We start from the raw sequence: 19,603 nt of genomic DNA on the forward strand, positions 1-19,603 counted from the left end.
AGTTGACCTTAATCCTTTAAATTGCTCCATTTGTTGGCCTGTTTGAAATCAATAATATAAAAGCTCTTTGCACATCCAGAGATTCTTTGGCCTGTCCATTCAGTGCAGCAGAGCCTCATAGATAACATACCTTATGGTGACCAAACTAGCTCCAGAACTGAATGCTCTCTAGCTGAATTCAGAATTTTGCACCCAAGCCAATAAACTCTAAGAGGTAGAATTTGTTCACACCAGAGATTAAGATGACTTAACTGCATTACTGGGATCCAAAGGTCTGAAAACAAACCAACAAACAACTACACCAACTCAACTTCAATTGAAAAAGCTGAAAATTCTTGTCAAAATGCAGAACATAAGCCTGGCTTTGCAAATTGTTCAGGACTTGACTACAGCTGTGTYGCAAGCCATACTTTGGACAGCACATTCTCCCTCAATTTTCTMACTGTTCCAGGAAGGAAGTAAACTCCACTTGGCAGAGAGTGCGCAGCGTGCCGTGTTAGTACAACAGGCACATTGCCAGCACCAGTCTTTTCCCTGATCTCTTCCACTGCTTCTCATTATCCTACAGATCTCCAGATCTGCTTCTTTTCCTACTCCATAAGGTAAGTGAACCAAAGATTAAAAGATGCATTACAGCTTCTTATCACTAAATKGCTATAATTTTGCCATAATAATCCAGGAATCTTGCCCAGCAGTGCTAGAAGAGACAAATAAAAGAGTAAAGAACTACAGATGCATATGCATCTACATATATATGCAGCAGATATATTAAACAGGATGCTACATGAAGAAAAGTGCTAAAAGTGGTATTTACAAAGTGAAAAACAGAAAATAAGTTAAATTATAAAGTTTATTCGAATAAGGTTCATAAAATACTTTTTATGCATAAACTTAAGGGGGAGAAAATGTGATTACAGACTGCATAGTAGTGCAAAGGCTGGAAAAAAAATGCTTTTGTACAGAAAATATTAAACAACACTAAAAGCAGAAGATGCCTACCAAGAATCTATCATAATATTTGTGGTCATTAAGTACCCTACGTTTCTGAAAGATAAAGGCTTCAGCTTAAAAGGCCTAGCTGAATTCTGGCATAGTTTTCTGTTCTTCTGAGGACCTTTGTATCTTCAGTAAAAAGCTAAGTCTAGCCCACTGAAGGACAGGTAAAGCATTTCTCGTATAAATAGTGAAAGTTTTGGGCTGCAGATACCTTTAGAAATGTGAAGCTTTTATTTTTTAATACAAAATTTAAACAGGAAACTTATAATAAAACTCATCTAAAGAAGCTTTTGGGTTTCTAAAACTTGGATGAAAGATGACAAATTGTGTAAGCTAAAGAAAAGTTATTATTCAAGAACATCATTATTAGTATTAGCAACTTTAACAGTCTTTGAAGTTTTGTCAAGTCTTGTTACAATAGTTAAGAGCAAAACAAAACTCTAGATGTGTTCACAGAGGTCTGACAGTCGTACTGAATTTCTTTTTAAAAAGAAAATTGTACAGTGCTCTGCAATAAATATAGTGCAGTGTATTAGTCATTTGGAATAATCATGATCTAGTCTACTGCTTTATGGTCACTTTTTTATTTCATTAGATTTCTGTAAAAAGTCAGTGTAAAGATACCTAATTTTAAGATTCTAATGAAACTAAGTTATTTGCAGCTGCCAATTCTGATTCATGTTCATTCTTCTTTTGAAGGAAAGGTACCAAGGAATAGAGCTGGAGCTACTGATATCCTACCCCAAGGATCAAGTTATCTGCTTATATCAAAAGGGGAAAATTCCACTGAAATAAACAGAGTTGGACCCAGTAACACCAGCCGYATGGATGTCAATAAAAGACTCGATGTCAATTCTCAGGACATCATCAGCACCCAAAGCAGATGACGACCTGAGAAATCAGAGCAAGTGCATGCACAGAAGAAAAGTAATGTCTCCAGAGCCACTGTCTTACCAGTGACCCTCAAATTTTGTACAGTGAATTCATTTGAACATTTGCTTTTAAATGACATTTTGTAAATGTGAAAAACAATTATTCCACTACTGCCACAATGTGTTTCTTCTTCTCTGACACAAAAGGCACAGATCCTGGTTTGCTGTGCTTACGACGATTCTGTTCCCTAGAAACAGAAAGAAGAAAAATGAAATTGAGCAGTCAGCACRAGAAGAATTAAGAAATACTAGTTTCCTCCTTAAGCTACTACTGGAGATAACCCGCAACTTTAAAAACAAACAACCTCCCCCTCCCCATAATTACTTTGCTTTTATTAATCAAAACCAACGCATTTCCTCCTTTGAAAGGAAGGATTGTCCTTTGGGRGCAGGGGGAAGGAACAAACAAACAAAACAAAACAAAACAAAAAAATCCAAGCTTTAAAGTTGGCTAATTTAGAAAAAGTTTTACATTGAACCTTTTTCTCTGCGACACAGTTCACTTGKTTTTTGTGTTAGCAGGGATTGCTGCTCAAATTGAGAAAAAAAATGACTAAGACCCATCACTTTCTGTCTTAACTGAGAAYTTCATGGCAACAGTAAAGTATGCCACCTTCCTCTCCTTGAACTCCAATATGCCAGCGTTCCAGGTTACTGAAGATTCTCATGCTGATGCTGCAGTCTGGCATTTAAGAAGAAAAACCAAAACCAAAAACCAAAYCAACCCTGTTCCTTTTGCAATGTTGTGGCACACTGCACACAACACAGCATTGTGTCTCCTTCCAACTTGATATTCTCTCGTATTATTTCAGTAAACTTGGAGACATAGCCAGTCCTTTTTGCTACTGGCACTTGACTGTGCTTCCCTTATAACTGAAGGCTAATCAATACAGTATTTCACAATCACTTAATTAGATGGTTGAAAGTAATTCATATTTCTTCTTCTCATAGACTGTAGCTCCAATACTGCCATACACTGCTGCTACAGCATTAAGTGATGCATTGTATTAAGATAGAAAGACAAAGCCAGAAAAGGAAGACATACTTTCGCCTTCGAGCTTCTTTCATGATACGTTGTTCCTTGACTTGGCAAAAGATACTTTTAGGCAAGTGACGGTGCCGAGCTATGCGTCTGATCTGTGGATGGTACTGGAACTTCTCCTTCAGCTTCTGATTGTAGTTCATAGCTGCCTTTTCTCGGGGTGCAAGCTATGTGGGGAAAGCACAACACACATCCTCAATGTTAGAAAAGAACAGGGATGGAACTGACAGTATTTTCTCTACAAAATGAAACTTTAAATCTCAATTTAAATATCTTTCCTCTATCAAAACACTGCAACCACAGAAACTTGAAAATGATGGCAAGCAAGTATTAGAAAYCTACAGCTTTTACAGTATCTCATTGCTCAAACACAACACATTACCACAATTTCAAAGTTCAGAGAAGTAATTCAGCTTACTTCCCTAAAATCTGGTTTTAATGTGCTGYAGATAAGGAGAGAGAATAGAAATAACTGACAGTAAAACCTTTTTGATGAGAATGTTTGCTCTCCTAACTTCTGCTGATTAACAGCTTTTGCAGTGAAACAAAGATTCTCAGACATTTTAATCATTAGCCAGTATATGTACAAATGCTATAAATGAATTGTCTTGATATAAAGCTTTATAAACAGCTCCTTATCTGGCCTAAATCTTGCCTTGATCTATTTTTTAAAAAAGTCCATTAGGAAGCACAGTATACATATGATATTGCATGTATTAGCTTGCTTGTATGCCACATGGGGAGTTCCAGCTTTTGTCATGCAGCTAAAATATCTTAGTATTTCAGGTACTTGTGATAGAGGTGTGTTAGTATTACCACAGAAGAGACTTAAATTTATCCAAATTTTATCCATAACTTTTAATAAAGTTATGTCTGAGCCATCACTAACAATGAAAAGTGAGACCCCCCCATTTCTCTAAGTTAACCTACAGAGGAATTACTTCTGAAAATATGCATGTTTCCTTTGGTCCTTATATRTCAGAAGGAAAAATCTCACAGTGTTGTATTTTGAAGCAGTATGCACTGCTTCATGGGGCATGTTAAGTTCTAGGTATTTTCAATTTTGTTTTATCTGCAGAAATTTCAGTTGACTTACTTTCAGACTTTGACCAAAGCACTCCTAAGCTACTTAGGGTTTTCAGATTAATAAAGAGATCTGCCACATCCTATCTCTTCCTAACCTCCCCCTACAAACAGAATCTGTAACTCCAGTGCTTCAAACATCTGAAACTCACTCTTACGTACTGGCACAAGTCTTCTGCCTTCCTTCCCTTAGCCTGCACCTAAAGTCTTAGAAACAAATCAGTAATTCAGACAACTTTTATTAATTCACCTTTACATCTGACTCCATTTCACTAATTTCCCAATTTCTGTGAAATATCATGAGAAGGCAAGACCTGAATTTCTGACATTAACAACAAAAGGAGACTCTTAGAGCAAACAACGCTTGTAAATTCCAGCTACTTTATGAAGCATGCATTTTTTCAGCAGCAATTGGCTACTTCTCTTCTGTTCTGGAAGCCACCTTTAAAAAGTGACTTCTGTTGGAATATATTTTTTTTTTTTTCAGAATTTATGAAATGTTCGGAAAGCAAGATATTAATAAAATGGATGGCAAAGTAGTTTCTCCTTTGGGACAATAAAGAAACCAGGTACCAGATGTAGAGCTGCCATTAAACTCATCACTCAGAAAATTCCTATTTATATATCAAAGAGACAGATCTATTCTTATCCTCTGTTTTTCCATTTATGTTTATTCATTAAAGTAAATCTTTCCACTTTACTTACCTTTATCATAATCTCTCAAATTGCAAACAAATAAATTCTACAATCCTAACCCACTAGCACTATACCCCATGCCCCCTTTAGTCAAATTCCTCTACTGAGTCAGGCTGAATAGCTGGTTCACTCTCAGTAAGTCCCAGGTGTTCCTACTCTGCAGAAAACTGCCAACATAATCCAAATTAAAGAGCTTTTATTTTAATTAAATGCAATGATTTTTCTTTAATTTAAGAGGAGCAAATTGCTGCTGATTTAATGTAACCTTGATGATTCTGCAGACAGAGGTGAATCTGTAAATTAAATATACATCCAGGATATCTTATTTAAAAAATTAATATAGATGAAGTGGTGATTATGTTTGAGTCTGTTTCTGTTTTTACACATAATGTAATGTGTAAAAACACATCTATCTGGTCACTTCCAACTGCAAATAGTCAATGCCCCATATACAAGGCAGTGCTAYGTGTACCCTCATCTGTATAGTGGTAAAAGAAAATCATGTGTAAATGACAAGTTAGTATCCGTTTATCAAATATACCAGACAGCCTAGAAAGCAGACTGCAATAACGYAATGAACTCCAATTTCTCTCTTGCAAGTCATTCTACAAAGGTCAACCTAAACGGCACAGGAGAACAGCATTACTTCCCATAGCGCTTTGTGCTGGAGAAGATTCTACAAAAGCAGCACAAATTAGCAGGACTAAAGACTTTGTTTATAATGACTAGAATACTCTACAATGTAATAAATTGGGATTTATATGACATCACGAATGAAAAACATATGACGTGTAACTCAAAGGTGATGTGTGACTCTTCATACGTTCAAAATGCAAATGTGCAACCTCCTACAAGGAAGAGAGAAAGGTTAGGTGGCAAAAAGGCTATTTGTGCCACTACTGAAGCAGTACTTCACAGCAAGCATCTAGAGTGAATAAAAGCAGGAAAAAAAATCATAAAACATGCACAAATTGTCAGTAATACAAAAACATGTCCTCAAGTAAACAGTCTACACCTTTTCTTCCCGGAAAGTAATAGAGGGTAGTTATTTTCCCCCTCTAAGTGGAATGAAGGTAAGCATTTTCCCAGAGCTCTGACTGAAATGCTAAAATCACCTTAACAAATCATCCTCCCTTTAAAATGGAGTATATTTTTACTGTACATGTATTTAAAAAATTAAAAATATTAGTCTGCAGCAATTCAGCAAAGGAATATGCAGTGGCTGTTATCTATCCTGCCCAGGTTGCCCTTCTAAATTAAGTCAGATAAAGCACAGATGCAACATATTTTTAGGATGMAAACATATCCAAGCAGTTTTCCATATCACAATTTGTCTTTAATTTTTTTCTATTGCTCTCCTGAAAATTCCTTTCTAAATTTATTGCTACGAAGTTTATTACTCATTGTTTCGTTGAATCAAAAAGGATTCTTCATCTCTAAGTGGAGACCACAAAAGAAAAGTAATGTAGATGTTAAGAGCTCAAAATCATAGCTAAAGRGATGAAGCCACATGTGCATTTAATCCCAGACCAACTCACTACCAGAAGAATGCCACGTCACACAATATCTGGTACTGCCAGTTTTCAGCCTTATGTCAAAAAATGGAACTTTTTACTAGAAGACGACTGAAAGGATACACAATTACTTAAGACAGTTTTGATGCTCTCCTGCTAATGCATTTTGCTAGATCAAAAACAAGACTTGTAGTTTCATCCAATCTTTTTCAATCCTTAACTCAAAAGCTATTAGGTCTGCATCTTGTAAGAAAGCAGTAAGCCTATGTTCCACTAATGTTACACTTACTTCTCATACTAATGTTTTACACTTACTGGAATACAAAGCTTTCTTAGGAAGAAAGCTTTCTCGTTCAGTTGTCCAGTATTCTGTTCTAACCCTTAAGTTCTTTGGAAAAGTAACAAYATCAAATTTTGTTAGCCATTACTCCCAGAAGTAATAATCCTAAGCATCTAACACCATACAAACCACAGATGTGGAAAATAGTGTCTTAATATTTTGAAGAACAATACAACTTTTTAAAGTTTTGCTGATAGTTAATTGCTACCACTACAGTTTATAAAAACCTAACATAGCCCTTTCCTTGYATCAATTAGATGAATTCTGTTTTATTAATGAAACCTATTCTATCAGTGCTGCTTTTCCAGCATTTTTACTCATATGAAAAGCTTYCTTCCCCTTTTCCTTAGACGGCAAAAGCATTCCACCTTTTAGAAATTCCAAACCTCTCCAAGGTCACAGTAAAAAGAGCRTACTTGCATACTTAACAGGTCAAGTTTTATATATAACAAATGAACAGTCTGGAGTATCTTATGAGTCTTATTCTCATCTTTATTGTTTGCATATGCAGAGCTACAGATTTATTCCTTTAAAAAGAAAAACCTATAAAGCCCTATTTACCTTCATGCTGTTACTGAAAAAAGCTAGACTTTTATTTCAGAAAATATCTGAGCACTACATTGTTTTAAAGCAACCTCTGCAGCAGCTCCAACAAAAAGATTTGGTTTTTGTTACCTCTACATAAAACCCATGTAGCCTTAATTGTCAGTGCAGTAGAGACACAGCACGCCTCTGGCTCCTCTAGAGACTCTGATTCTTACTTTAATGTTTCACTGATTTTAAATAATGAGTGCAATGCCAAATACATTAATAAACCAAGAAAACATGCATGTCAGAACTGATGACTGCTTGGGTAGCTACAGTTCAGAAAGTACAACTTTCCAACTGCATAACTATTCATCAGTCAAGTTGCAACATATACTGTATTCAATCCAACTTCCTTGGAACCAGACAATCTTGAAAACAAGACCAAGTGCTCACCAAAGGAAAAAAAATGTTCATTAGCATTTTTACTSTTCTCTTTCAGAATTCTGGTCTCCACCCACCTCCAGCCCAAAAATATCCATCCTGGAATACAATGTATTACAAGATGTTGGCATTTTATTAGGAATACAGTGACCTTTRGATGAGTCATTCAATCAAATTTTCTCAGCTAAGAAAAATAGCAGACCCAAGCAACTAAGCATTTAAGACATATTCTGACACTTGCGACAGAATTACTGAATGTTCARCTTTGAAAGTTGAAAACGTTCAAGAAAATGGAAGAACTGGACATTTATAAAATGAGCAGGCACATGTCTATGCAGATAAGACAGCAGTCCTCTAAAAAAGGAAGAACTTGTGCTAAATAAAACCAGTGGAACCTAGTAAATAAGCATTAGCACTTGAAACATTAAGAATCACAGAAACTACAAGGCTGGATCAAACAAAGTAGTGGCACAGCTGGCTGAATGCAAGTGACACTTCCAATGTATATTCAAGAATCTGAGAAGTCGTAATGATTCCACCCTAATCCTTAGTAGCAACAATTACTCTCTCAACACCTGAAAAAATGGATTTCACAGTTACTATAAAAATATTTTTGGAAGCACTATAGCAGCTCTGGACACTTGCAATTTCTGTGTCTTGCTAAACTCAAGGCCTCAATGGCATCAYGTTGAGCACATTTCCAGAAAACATATGAAGTCGTGAAACATTATTTGCTCTTATTTTAACATAATTCTTTCCAAATTCATTAATTCTGTTCATGTGAAATTAGTAGAAATTTCAAATTCAGTTTTTCGATATACATTATTATGTCCCTTGAAATTCCTTCTCATATTTCTTATTTTTGGTTTCTTAAGGTGACTTTTATTTTCCAAATAGTTTGGGTTTTTTTTTTTTTTTTTGAGATAGGACATCTAGCTGCCTAAAATATTCTAGAAAACAGACCAAAAATTACACTTAACCTATATGTTATAGGTAACTCAACTCAGTCCTATTGAGATTTGAGGGCCCAAAGTCTTCATTAGAAATGCTTACAAACCCTTAACACATGCATGTTACAAAAGCTATATTAGAATGATATCATACTAGCAAAACATAATCCTATGCACAACCTCCAAGAGACATGTCAAGCAGAAACAACATGTTTAAAAACTGGAAAAATATGGCCAATTTTGTGTAGGATTCACCAAGAAGTCAAGGACCACAAGAGTACCGATCTGTAGACCATAGTAAATACCCTACAATCATGATTGGTAGTGTCCTTTTTGGAGCCATCCCCAGACAACTGTCAGTGATGCAGATACTACAGAAAAGAGCAGAATGGCATTTACCAATCTACTTTTTGAATACTTGAGCCATAAGTTAAGCAGTCCTTTTGGTATGCAATATTTGTATTTTACAGAAGTAACTGGTTTTGCTCATCACTTCACAAATCTAAAGTATCCTCACATTTCATAAGAAAGATGCCAATGCCATCTAAAAATAGTCAAGAGAATGAATTTTCTGTTTACACACTAAAACACTAGCAATCATCCTATATGAAAAAGATGTTTTATATATTGTGCTCACCACCTCGTCCTTCACACAAAAGAGAGGGTAAAGAACAGGCAATTTGTTCTGGAACTGCATGGTAGAGAAAGACAGCACTCTCCTTCTGTACTAGGTATGAAGATGSTGAATAAAGAGTTTAAAATAAGATGAAAAGGGTGTTCCAGTAAGTATATGGATACACCAGCAAATAAATAGGTGGTATTTCTGCCTAGTACTGCACCATTCAAGCAAATTCAACATAAAAACTGAATCCAAATGTGAAGTCCATAGTGAGCATTGTCCAATCTGTGAAATTAGCAGGTAATGGGATGATATCTGAATTTTAAATCTTTGACTGAAGCATCCATGGATAAATCCCACAAATCAGAACAGAAAGAAACAGCATCATAAACACAAAAGAAAAGTCAATGCTTTTAAGAAATTAAATTTAAATAGTTGTTTTCAACCACAGATATTGTATAGGGTATAAAGGTTTTTATCTGTAGCTCTATAGCAAGGATAAGAAAAACAATAGGATTTTCAAAAATCCATAGGGGGCTGCAGCTACAAATACACCCACTGTTTTAGCTGTGCTTTCCCACATCAAGCCCCTCACACTGCAAAACAGTGCATGGATTTTTCCCATTGCACATTGTAGCCCCAGTACACACAACATTCCCGTTCACCTGTCCCCTCTCCCAGCTCCATTCCCCTTCCCTCTTAATGCGGATACTATCACTTAACGGAGCTTCAAGTAAGCACAAACAGCCCCAGCCGTAACAGTGGCGTGGATCAAGGCCCTTAACTGTACAATATCCTTCCCCAAATTACAGCTTCCTACTCCTCTCCTCTCAATCTTTTACAATATCAAGTAGGAATTCCTCCAAGCACTATTTGGCAGCTATGCTGACACACACAGAAGCAGCATTGTAAGCATCTCCAAAATGCTCTAACAMTATAAAGCTATGCAAAGGAATTACTCCCAGTGGGCAAAGTTATCAAATTTATTCTGCAAAGTTATTCTRTACTTTTTAACAAGACCGTATAGATGGATATATGCAAGTGATAATTGTAATAGCACATTTTGGCTTTGTCTATACATCAGCTTTTGAACAAGTGTAACTGGAAAAAGGTATCTATYAGACTGAAGTCTACTACTTGCCCTGTTGGTATTTATACAGGTGAATGACAATCCTGGTTATGCATCAGTGCAAATGATCTATTCTACCATGCATTTGCTTACCACAGTATGAACTGGGCAAGCAACTGTTTCATGTTATTCACAGAACATTTTTAAAAGTAGTGACCCTACACTTCAGTAGAATCACTTGTGCATGGCATGCTCCCGGAATTTACCGCTTTCTCAGAAGTGCAAAGGGATGAATTCTCACCTGTTGCRCACACACAGAAAACTCTAGTCTAGTTTAGTTTGAACTGATAATTATAAACAACAAAAATCACCTTGCATAGCAATAAYGAGGAATGTAATTTGTCATCTGCTTAATATTAAAACCTGCAGTAGCTGCAACATGAACTGTATTATGTTATGCACAGAGGCATGTTAGTTTTCTAACGAAAAATGTAAGATTGTAGTTTGAAATTTCACTTTAGAAACAGAAGTTTTTAGAAGTTTAATAGGTTAAGTGGTTGTAATAAAAAACCTCTAAAACACAGCCTGTCATGCAATAACAAAAGACAAGTCTCTTACCACTCCCAGTTTTTCAGAAGCATTAGCCTTCCAAAGACGAATATTCATCTCATCTGAGCCACACAGAATGTATTTATTATCTGAAGTCCATTTTACAGTAATGACATGCTGCATTCGCTTTGTATGATATACCTCCCTAAAGCAAAGAAAAATATTTTAAGATTTTAGAATTGCTTTTCTTAACATTATCTTTCAAATAGCATAAAGTTTTCCGCTCAAATTAGAATATGTATTTTTCTGACTTTTAAACAATATTCTGATTTTTTTAAACGAGGTGCCAGATCTTAAATTATATCTAATTATATTTATGCATTATATTAATACATATGTCTATAGACAGGTATTTTTATAAATTCAAATACGATATGCTGGTTAGACTGAGAAAATACTACCTTTTACAAATGCTTTAAATAGTGCTCTCATAGAGATTACATTAAGTAGCTAATAAACCACTCTTTTTCAAACAACATACTAATGGTATACAACATCATATCAAAAAGTACCCGTAGTATTTTTCACTAATATGCTATTATAGTAATCAAGCATTACTGAATGRGACCACAGAAGAATGGGTGCCAGAGGATTGGCATCACTATTGCGAACATGAAAGAAAACAGTAAGCATTTCACCTTCAGCTGTCCATTTATGAACAWGACAATGTTCATAATCTTCATTGTGACTTCCCTCCTTTCTCCCCAAAATATATTTAATTTCTGCAGATAAGACTTTTGCTCAACAAGTGCTAGCACCTGCTGATTCAAATGTTACATGCAGAAACATTTTCCATGTTTAAAGGAAATCGTCATTTGAGTTTTATTCAGTATGTACCAAACAGAGGAAACAATATTATTCATAAAAAGTTACTAATTCTACTATAAAAATATAGGACCCAGGATATTTTTGTGTTACATTTTTAGTTATTTTATTAGTGTTCTAAAGGTCAAGAATAAAAAGTCCTAAACTGTCAGCTACTACTCATTCCTTGGGCATGCAACTGCCTGCTACTACTTACCTCTTGTGCGTACTGGTCATGCACTGCAGCTAAAAGACCATTCTCTCTTCTAAATCAGTTATTTTTATAAATAAAATCCAAGAAGTATCAGAAAGGAAGCATGCACACAAAGCCTATTTGATAGGCATGAAACAACTAGGCTGTGGAGGGGGGGTGATGAGGTTGTGAGAAGGACAGATGAAACCAGTAAACCCTCTTTCATAAGCTTAACCCCTTTCATAATTCACAGTGATGTTCTACAAGAACACTGTGAAAGACTGAGCATAAGTACTGCAAAAAATATTAACACTTGCAGCAGGTTTTTACTGCTGCTGGTGTTTTATATTTTGTATGTACATACAAACTTTTATAAGCATTTCTATGCTTACTTTAATTTTTACTATTACTCAATAACAAAAACATTTCTTTGTCCACCCTTGAGTAAACTCAAGATTTTTTTTCTCTCCCTATTCTGAATGTTCAGCCTTTGTCTCCCCTGCTACTATCATCACAAGTTATCAAACATCATTTTCAGGGAAAGGAAAAAAATATAAAAGTATATGGCTGAATAACAGGAACCTTTGTTTAAAAAAAATTCACAGATATATCTGGTTCCATTTACCAAGAAATTACTGAACTTACAGTTAGCTTCATGATAGATCTTACTTCTTATGGATATTGATTTTCCAAATCTTAAATTTTATTTAAAAAATAAAAATAGAAAGCATTGAAAGTATAGAGTTTTTCAAATTGTTAGGGGATCAAAAGTCTGAGTTAAATGGAATATAGTCAGGATCTTTGCTATGTACCTGTGTACCCCTCAATTTTCCAAAAGAGATCAGATCTTCTATTTGGAGCCCTTTCTCCATTTCATAGGATTAATTTCAACAATGAAATTAATTGATGAATGAAAATGAAAATGAAATGAATGAAAAACTGAGAAAGCACATTTTTTTAAAAAATTTTAAAAAGTTTCCTAGAATGATCTACTCAGCTTATATGAGTCCTTCATCTGCAAGTTTCTTCCTCTCTACACTTGCGGCAACCACACTGCCAAAAAATGTCTTCTCCTTCCGCAAGACCTGTCAACAGCCTGCTACAAACAGATAAAGCCTTTCACTGTGGCATGATGGGATTTGCTSAGTTTTCCCTCAACGGCAGCACTGTGCTTTAACTTTGCATTTCAGGAACTTTATCAGGTGCTTCAGTAAACATTAGTAAATTCTTCCACAGGAAGAAAAATCTGATGAACACAAGGGCTGCTATCACATTGTTTAACAATACAAGAATTAAAAAAAGAAAGGAACTACAGTTTAAAGTATTTTTGCAGGACAGGGAGAAAGTGAAAACAACTTGTAGATCAGTTACGAAGGAAAATGGAAACAACTTCTCTCAATCTCTGCTGATGTATGGAAGCATACAAACAGCATACAATATATTTCTTCCCCAATTAATATTTCAAAATCCTAGAGGAAACAACTCAAATTTAAATGAGTAGTAGCATTTTTTTTTAAAGGACAAGAGGGAGGGCAACTTAAAAAAGTAAAATAAAGTTAAGAATAAAGAAAAAAATGGAAGGTCTGACAGAGAATAATGAAGGCAGGACTATGAAGAACAACTGATACCAGACAGACTTGATAACTTGCTTTGATTTTCATCAAACTGAAAAAAAAAATAATAATAATGGAGTACAAAGTAGATCAAATCTGAACTTCAGCAAAATATTTAATATACTGCCTTATGAAATCTTGTATAAAAAACTAATTCATACTGAGCTGCATTCAAAGAACTGTCACATGAATCAAAACCTGGTTAACAAAGCCTGAGCAGAAGGTAATAATAAATGGAAGTGAATTAGATCACAAAAATGTCCCGAACAGATCATAAAGAATTCATATAACCATATCTTTCATGTAATGTCTTTAGTAAAAAAAAACCCAAATGCTACAGTCTTGTGAGGCACTACAAACACTAGTGATAACAGATACAGTACAAAGAAAACTAAATGCATTAAAGATATAGAGAAGGAAATAAGATGGGATTCATCCTGGTAAAATATAAATATAAGAACAACAATTCAGAACTGATGTTCAATCTAGTTGGAAAGCAATAATGTCAAGGAAAGTATGAGGCAATAGAAAAACAAAAATACGGATTTGTAGAGTATTAACTAGGAAAATGCTAAAGAGGAGGAAGGAAATCTTCCACTTGTATATATAGCCAATGTTTCCTTAATAATACAACCTTCCCTTTGGATATCTTTGAATCAAAAAGAAACAGAAGAAAAAACCCAAACACGTAACGTGTTTGAGAAATTTTACCCACAAGATTTTGCTGTATTTTTAATCCAAAATTATAATAKCAGTACTGCTACCTGTTAAATGAAAGTTCTGTTCTAAAGCATATTCCAAAATTATCTGTCAGCTGCATGAACCATCGCTCTCAAGTTATACACAGAATAAGATTTTAAAATTCACAGAAAGTGAATGTCTCAACGAAGATGTTAATGACTGAATTAAGAATTTTGAGGACTAGGGAGGAAGGCCATAGTGGTGCATGAGAGCAGAAGAGGTGTAAAAAACCACTCACCTGCTGTGACCTTTGTCAACAGGAAAAATGCGGATAGATTTATCAAAGCTGGCAGACACAAATTCCTTCCCAGTGGGAGAATAATCCACATCAAGAACAGCAGACACGTGATCCATATGCACCATCACAGGGGATGCAAGATAGCGCATATCAAAAGTATACAAGCTTTAAAATAAAAAGACCAACAATGTAAMATCTTAACATCTTCAGTAATGAGCACACTTTTAATAAACAGCTACTTAAATCATGTACAAACATGCTTAAGGATAGATCCATATTGAAAACTGTCTAAAACTGCTAGYAACATATGAAAAGAAAGGAAGATTTATTACTTTGGGCTTGACAGTGGCTTTAGTTATTGGACCAGATCTAAGTTTCTTTTTCTTCTCTCAAAGGACAGACAGGACTCCATTACTCCCTTCAGCATCTGTTCTTAGGTCACCGACCTAATCTATTTCTCCAGCCACCTGTCCACCTACCAACTCTACAAGGTTTCTAGATCTTCCCACACTGGAATCTTAGTAACTCAAAGTCTACTGTGACACTCCCATGTGGTTGGTTCTCTTTCTTTAGAAGGTCAGCTGGGCAGAGAATCTGCAGGAGTCCAAGAAAAGACTGATCCCTCAACACATGGAGCTAATGGTTCAGTAGAGCATATAATCTGTAGAAAAGCATCACATTAAAAATAGCTACACAGTTTCCTTGCTCTTAAGCACTGCAGAGCTCAGGCAAAACAGATGAAGTTTGTTTGCACTTGTATACAAGTTCAATGTCTTCCATACAATAGTTAACTAGCCTTTATTACTTTTTCCTTCTTTATTCCTTTAGAAAATAGATGCTTTTAATCAGCTAACACTTGCGGGTGTGCTGTTGATATATGCACTTACCATTGCAGTCATACTAACTGCTTTAGTTTAAGAGGACAGTTAACTAACACTGACAGTAACAGCTACCATTTTTAGTTTAGTATGAACAAGAAAGCAGCTATGAACAAATACTTTAGCTAGGTTTACTTTTCCATAATCAAAAATAAGCAAAACCCCAATATATTAAATTCAACACTTGCTTTCAAGGTCTGGGCCAGATTCCATTTCTTTGGAAGAACAGCCTTAAGATAAGCGATAAAACTCCTATGTTCTAGAAGACAGCAGTGATCTATTGTTAGATCACTGGCTTCCTGGAAAAAAGTATATAGAGCACATTTTGCAGTGGCTTAGTTTCAGAGGCAACTTTTCTCAGTATCAGATTAGCTATTCAAATTAACAGTATTTTCCAAAAGTAAAAATGTGTTCTAAGACATTGAAAGGATAAGTRTTAGAGTTTCTGGAACTGTTTCACAACAGATTAATTTTATAGAAATGTTCCCATCAAAATAGCTGATCAGCACAAGATATCAAGCTTCATGATAGCTGGCAAGAAAATAAACACTTACATTGCCTCAGGTTGGAGCAACAGTGATTAATTTCTAGGTCCCTTTGCAGCTATGCTTGCATTYGTTCAAATGCATTTTTCTTTTTATGATAGAACAAAAACAGTGGCTATTTTTTTTTGTGGTAAATTACAGTGCTTTCTCCATCCCTACTGAAATACCTGCCAAGAGGCAGCTTACCATCAACTTTTTAAAATTAATGAGCATGTATTTTTTTAAGATATTACTTAAGTAAATTTACTTAAACTCTTGAAATTTGAGTTAAAATATATACATAGTAAAATGATGATAAATCACCAAGACACAGATTAAAAACATGATAAGAATTATCAAAAAGCAGGATCATACTTGTAGTCTTCATTTGCTGCAGTGAAAATGAAAGCTTCCATGGGGTTCCAACACAACGTATTTGTCCTCATCTTCAAGATGACCTGAAAGGTATTTATACATTGCTGCCTTGTTATAGGTAATAAAACACAGGCTATGCCTCAAATACAAAGCTTCTTATACCACTGCAGACAGGTAAGCCCTTTTTTTCTAGATATGGAGTTATAGCAGAGGAACAGCAATATGTATTTCCTTAGCAGTGTTAGCACTCAGGACCTCCTATCCCTGATCACATACTCAATGCTTTGTGCAATGCTGCAATTAAACTTTTTCTCTACGAGACATTTTGGAATCAAGTCTTCCTAAGCTGTCATTTACCCTAAAACTAAGATGCCAACCTGAAACCTTCAGGAAAACCTCACTTCTCCATCATATTTACAGGAGCCTTTAATTAAGCATTTAATTAAGCCTGTTTGTTTATACAATATCTATTTCATCAAAGGATGTAAGCATTTGCAAAGTAATAATATTTCGATGTTCTCCCAATTTTTCCGATCCCTCTGTTATTTTATTGCAGCAATTACAGTTTATGAATTCTGTAGGCTAGTTGCCATTTCTTGTTTTTCTGAGACRTGCCAAGCAGTGTTTGAAATAGTTACTACAACGTAATTTACTCACCACTGTCATTACATTAGCAGTGAACTAGTTCCTTCACATTCATAAGATGAAGCAGATGGCTACAAAGAGGCCAGCTCGCCTTAAAGCAGAAGCAACGTAGCTGATGATTGCCCTAATAAGACCTTTCCACTCTGCTAACAGCAGATGAAACAAGAGGTATTAAGAAGCAAAATACTGGATGCTTCCAACTTGGAGGACTGCAGTGGCAACAACAGCTGGGAAACCATGATAGAGGGCATGGTGGTACTCATCTGACTACCAAAATGACACAACAGATTTGGCTACTTTGGCTCTTGAAGATTTCAAACATTGTATTTAAATGTAACTCCCATAGAGTATGCCTGACAAAGYAGATGAATAATTAGAGTAACTTATTAACAAATAGAACAACTTCAGACAGGATTTTCTATAATACTCCGGACCAACCATAATCCTACCTGAAAATTCTGAAATCCTGAAATTTTGGAGTTTAATCCTACCGTACTCAAACTTCATTTTCTTTTTCAAATTACTATACCAAACGCGATAAATTTACATGCATATAACAAAATGCACTTGTGCAATTATAACTTTTAAAATGATAAACAAAATTTCAAAGCAAGTTACAAGTGATGACATCTACTGCTCCACCCTCTAAAGGGACTGTGACTTAATTAGTGTGTGCATATTCTCACATTTCTCATTCTCCACAAATCCTCATTTTCTAGATTACAACTATTTCTAGGTTCAATACCAAACGAAGTCTACACTGCAGAATACTGCGTATTTCCAGAAGTTACATGCATCCAGAACTGAATGCAATCAGATGTTTGAAATGTTTTCTACTTCAAAAAACAGATTTTACTGAAAGGATAGGCTGTGTTTATGCTAGTACATAACTAGAATTTGTTCAGATTTCAGTATTGTTCTTCTAATAAACTCTGTATGTACATCTGGAAAGCTAACAATCAAGGAAGCTTCTTGAAAAGGAAGAGTCCATGCTCTCCCTCTTTCCTCACAGCTTTTTTTCCCTGAGACTATAGCAGTGAATTTATTTCACCATCATTATTTGCATTTAAAATAGCACCTAAGAAAAGGATGCCCTGTACAGTTCTAGCATTACATTCAGTAACAGCCACATACAACAACCTGGGTTGGAAGTAATTTAAGTTGTTGTAAATACATTAATAATGGCATTTTGGAAATTTATTTCACCATCATTATTTGCATAATGTGTAAGCTGCTTTGCTGATCACATCAGGAATACAGCTGCACTAGGAGCAAGTGTCTCCCCAGGGGCAAGGCACCTCTTTAGCACCATCCTTCTCTTGGGAGGTACAGAGATCTTAACTTTCAATGCAGAGTCAGACCGACATTCAGCCTGTCTCTGCACAGAACAACTATTCCCATCTCAGCAGAAACCTAGCAGAAGCCACTGCATCCACAGATGCAAGCAAGTTTTGATTATCGTTTTGCTCTTATAGCAGGAAATGCGCCTACACACACTGCTTACTAGTTACACGTGAGATACACACATACCATTTTTATATAAATCTATGTATGTGTGTTTAACATTCAAATAGACTCAAACATAGTTCACAAATGCTCAAACTACATCCTTTTAACTTCTAATTGCATATCTACAGCACTGGCTGAGTTCATTTTTGCATTCACATCTCAAATTTGACAATTTTTTTAAGGTACTCTCTCAGTGGTGGAAATGAAACTTCAGCAAAAATTGTTGGTGCACACAGAAAGAAATACTGTTATGCCAACAATATTCCTATTGTATGACTATTTTAAGTGTCATTACAGTATTCCAGCATACACTAGCCCATAGTCATTGTAAATAGTGTATCACATACCAGAAGGATACTCTTGCATATTGACAAGCCACAACACCATACCTCAAGAAGCAAAATTGTTAAGATACTTATGGGGCTCAAGAAACACTGATTATGAACCAGTTTGTCAATGCTTGCATGCAAATTATTGGTTTCTTGTTTTAAACACATACATACGTTCTCTTAAAGATGAGCCAGAATTTTCATGTTACTGGTAAATACCATATATGAATATGGAATCTAATTTTGATTTCACTGCAAAGGATTTTTGAAATTTTTATACTAGCTGCATAGGTTTTATCATGCAAGAATAGAGCTCATGAAGGATATATTCATGGTTTGAAGATCAACAACTGGTGGGGAGAGATGGGATTCACCTCACCAAGCGGGCCACATTTGCCTTTGCAAACAGGCTAGCCAGCCTCGTAAAGAGGGCTTTAAACTAGGTAGGAGGGGGGGAGGAGGGGTGTCATACAGACAGGGTAGACAACAAAACACAAGTTGGGTTAGGGGGCCTCCAACGGGTGCATGCAGCTGGGGATGTGCGTTTGGGACATGGCTATGAGGGACCCCAGTACACCCTTCCGGGAAAACCTGCAGGCATGACCGCCTCTTTGAAATGCCTGTACACCAATGCACGCAGCAYGGGGAACAAACAGGAGGAGCTGGAGATGTGTGTGCGATMGCAGGGCCATGATCTCATTGYAGTCACGGGRACATGGTGAGACAGCTCCCATGACTGGAATGCTGTCATGGATGGCTATGTGCTTTTTAGGAGAGACAGGCCAGGGAGGCGAGCTGGTGGAGTTGCTCTTTATGTGASAGAGCAACTGGAATAGAGCTCTGCCTAGGGGGCAGAGGGGACAGAGTGCCTCCTCAGCAAGTTTGCTGATGATACCAAGCTGGGAGGAGGGGCTGACACACCTGAGGGCTGTGCT

At 35.9% G+C, this 19,603-nt stretch overlaps 1 protein-coding gene across 1 annotated transcript in view; it reads right to left on the reverse strand.

Moving 5' to 3' along the window:
* Positions 1 to 836: 836 nt before the first annotated feature.
* DCAF13 (DDB1 and CUL4 associated factor 13) overlaps positions 837 to 19,603 on the reverse strand; it is a 25,823-nt gene continuing 7,056 nt past the window's right edge. The window contains exons 7-11 of the mRNA XM_085316311.1: positions 16,186 to 16,268; positions 14,409 to 14,573; positions 10,829 to 10,964; positions 2,974 to 3,137; positions 837 to 2,116 (exon numbers count right to left, since the gene is read on the reverse strand). Of these exons, the coding sequence (XP_085172437.1) occupies positions 2,029 to 2,116; positions 2,974 to 3,137; positions 10,829 to 10,964; positions 14,409 to 14,573; positions 16,186 to 16,268 (636 nt within the window). The 3' untranslated portion in view covers positions 837 to 2,028. The remainder of the gene's footprint in view (positions 2,117 to 2,973; positions 3,138 to 10,828; positions 10,965 to 14,408; positions 14,574 to 16,185; positions 16,269 to 19,603) is intronic.

This window comes from Rhea americana, unplaced genomic scaffold (assembly GCF_003343005.1).
Source record: "Rhea americana isolate MKP2758 unplaced genomic scaffold, rheAme1 scaffold_46, whole genome shotgun sequence".
In the NCBI taxonomy this organism is placed as follows: domain Eukaryota; kingdom Metazoa; phylum Chordata; class Aves; order Rheiformes; family Rheidae; genus Rhea; species Rhea americana.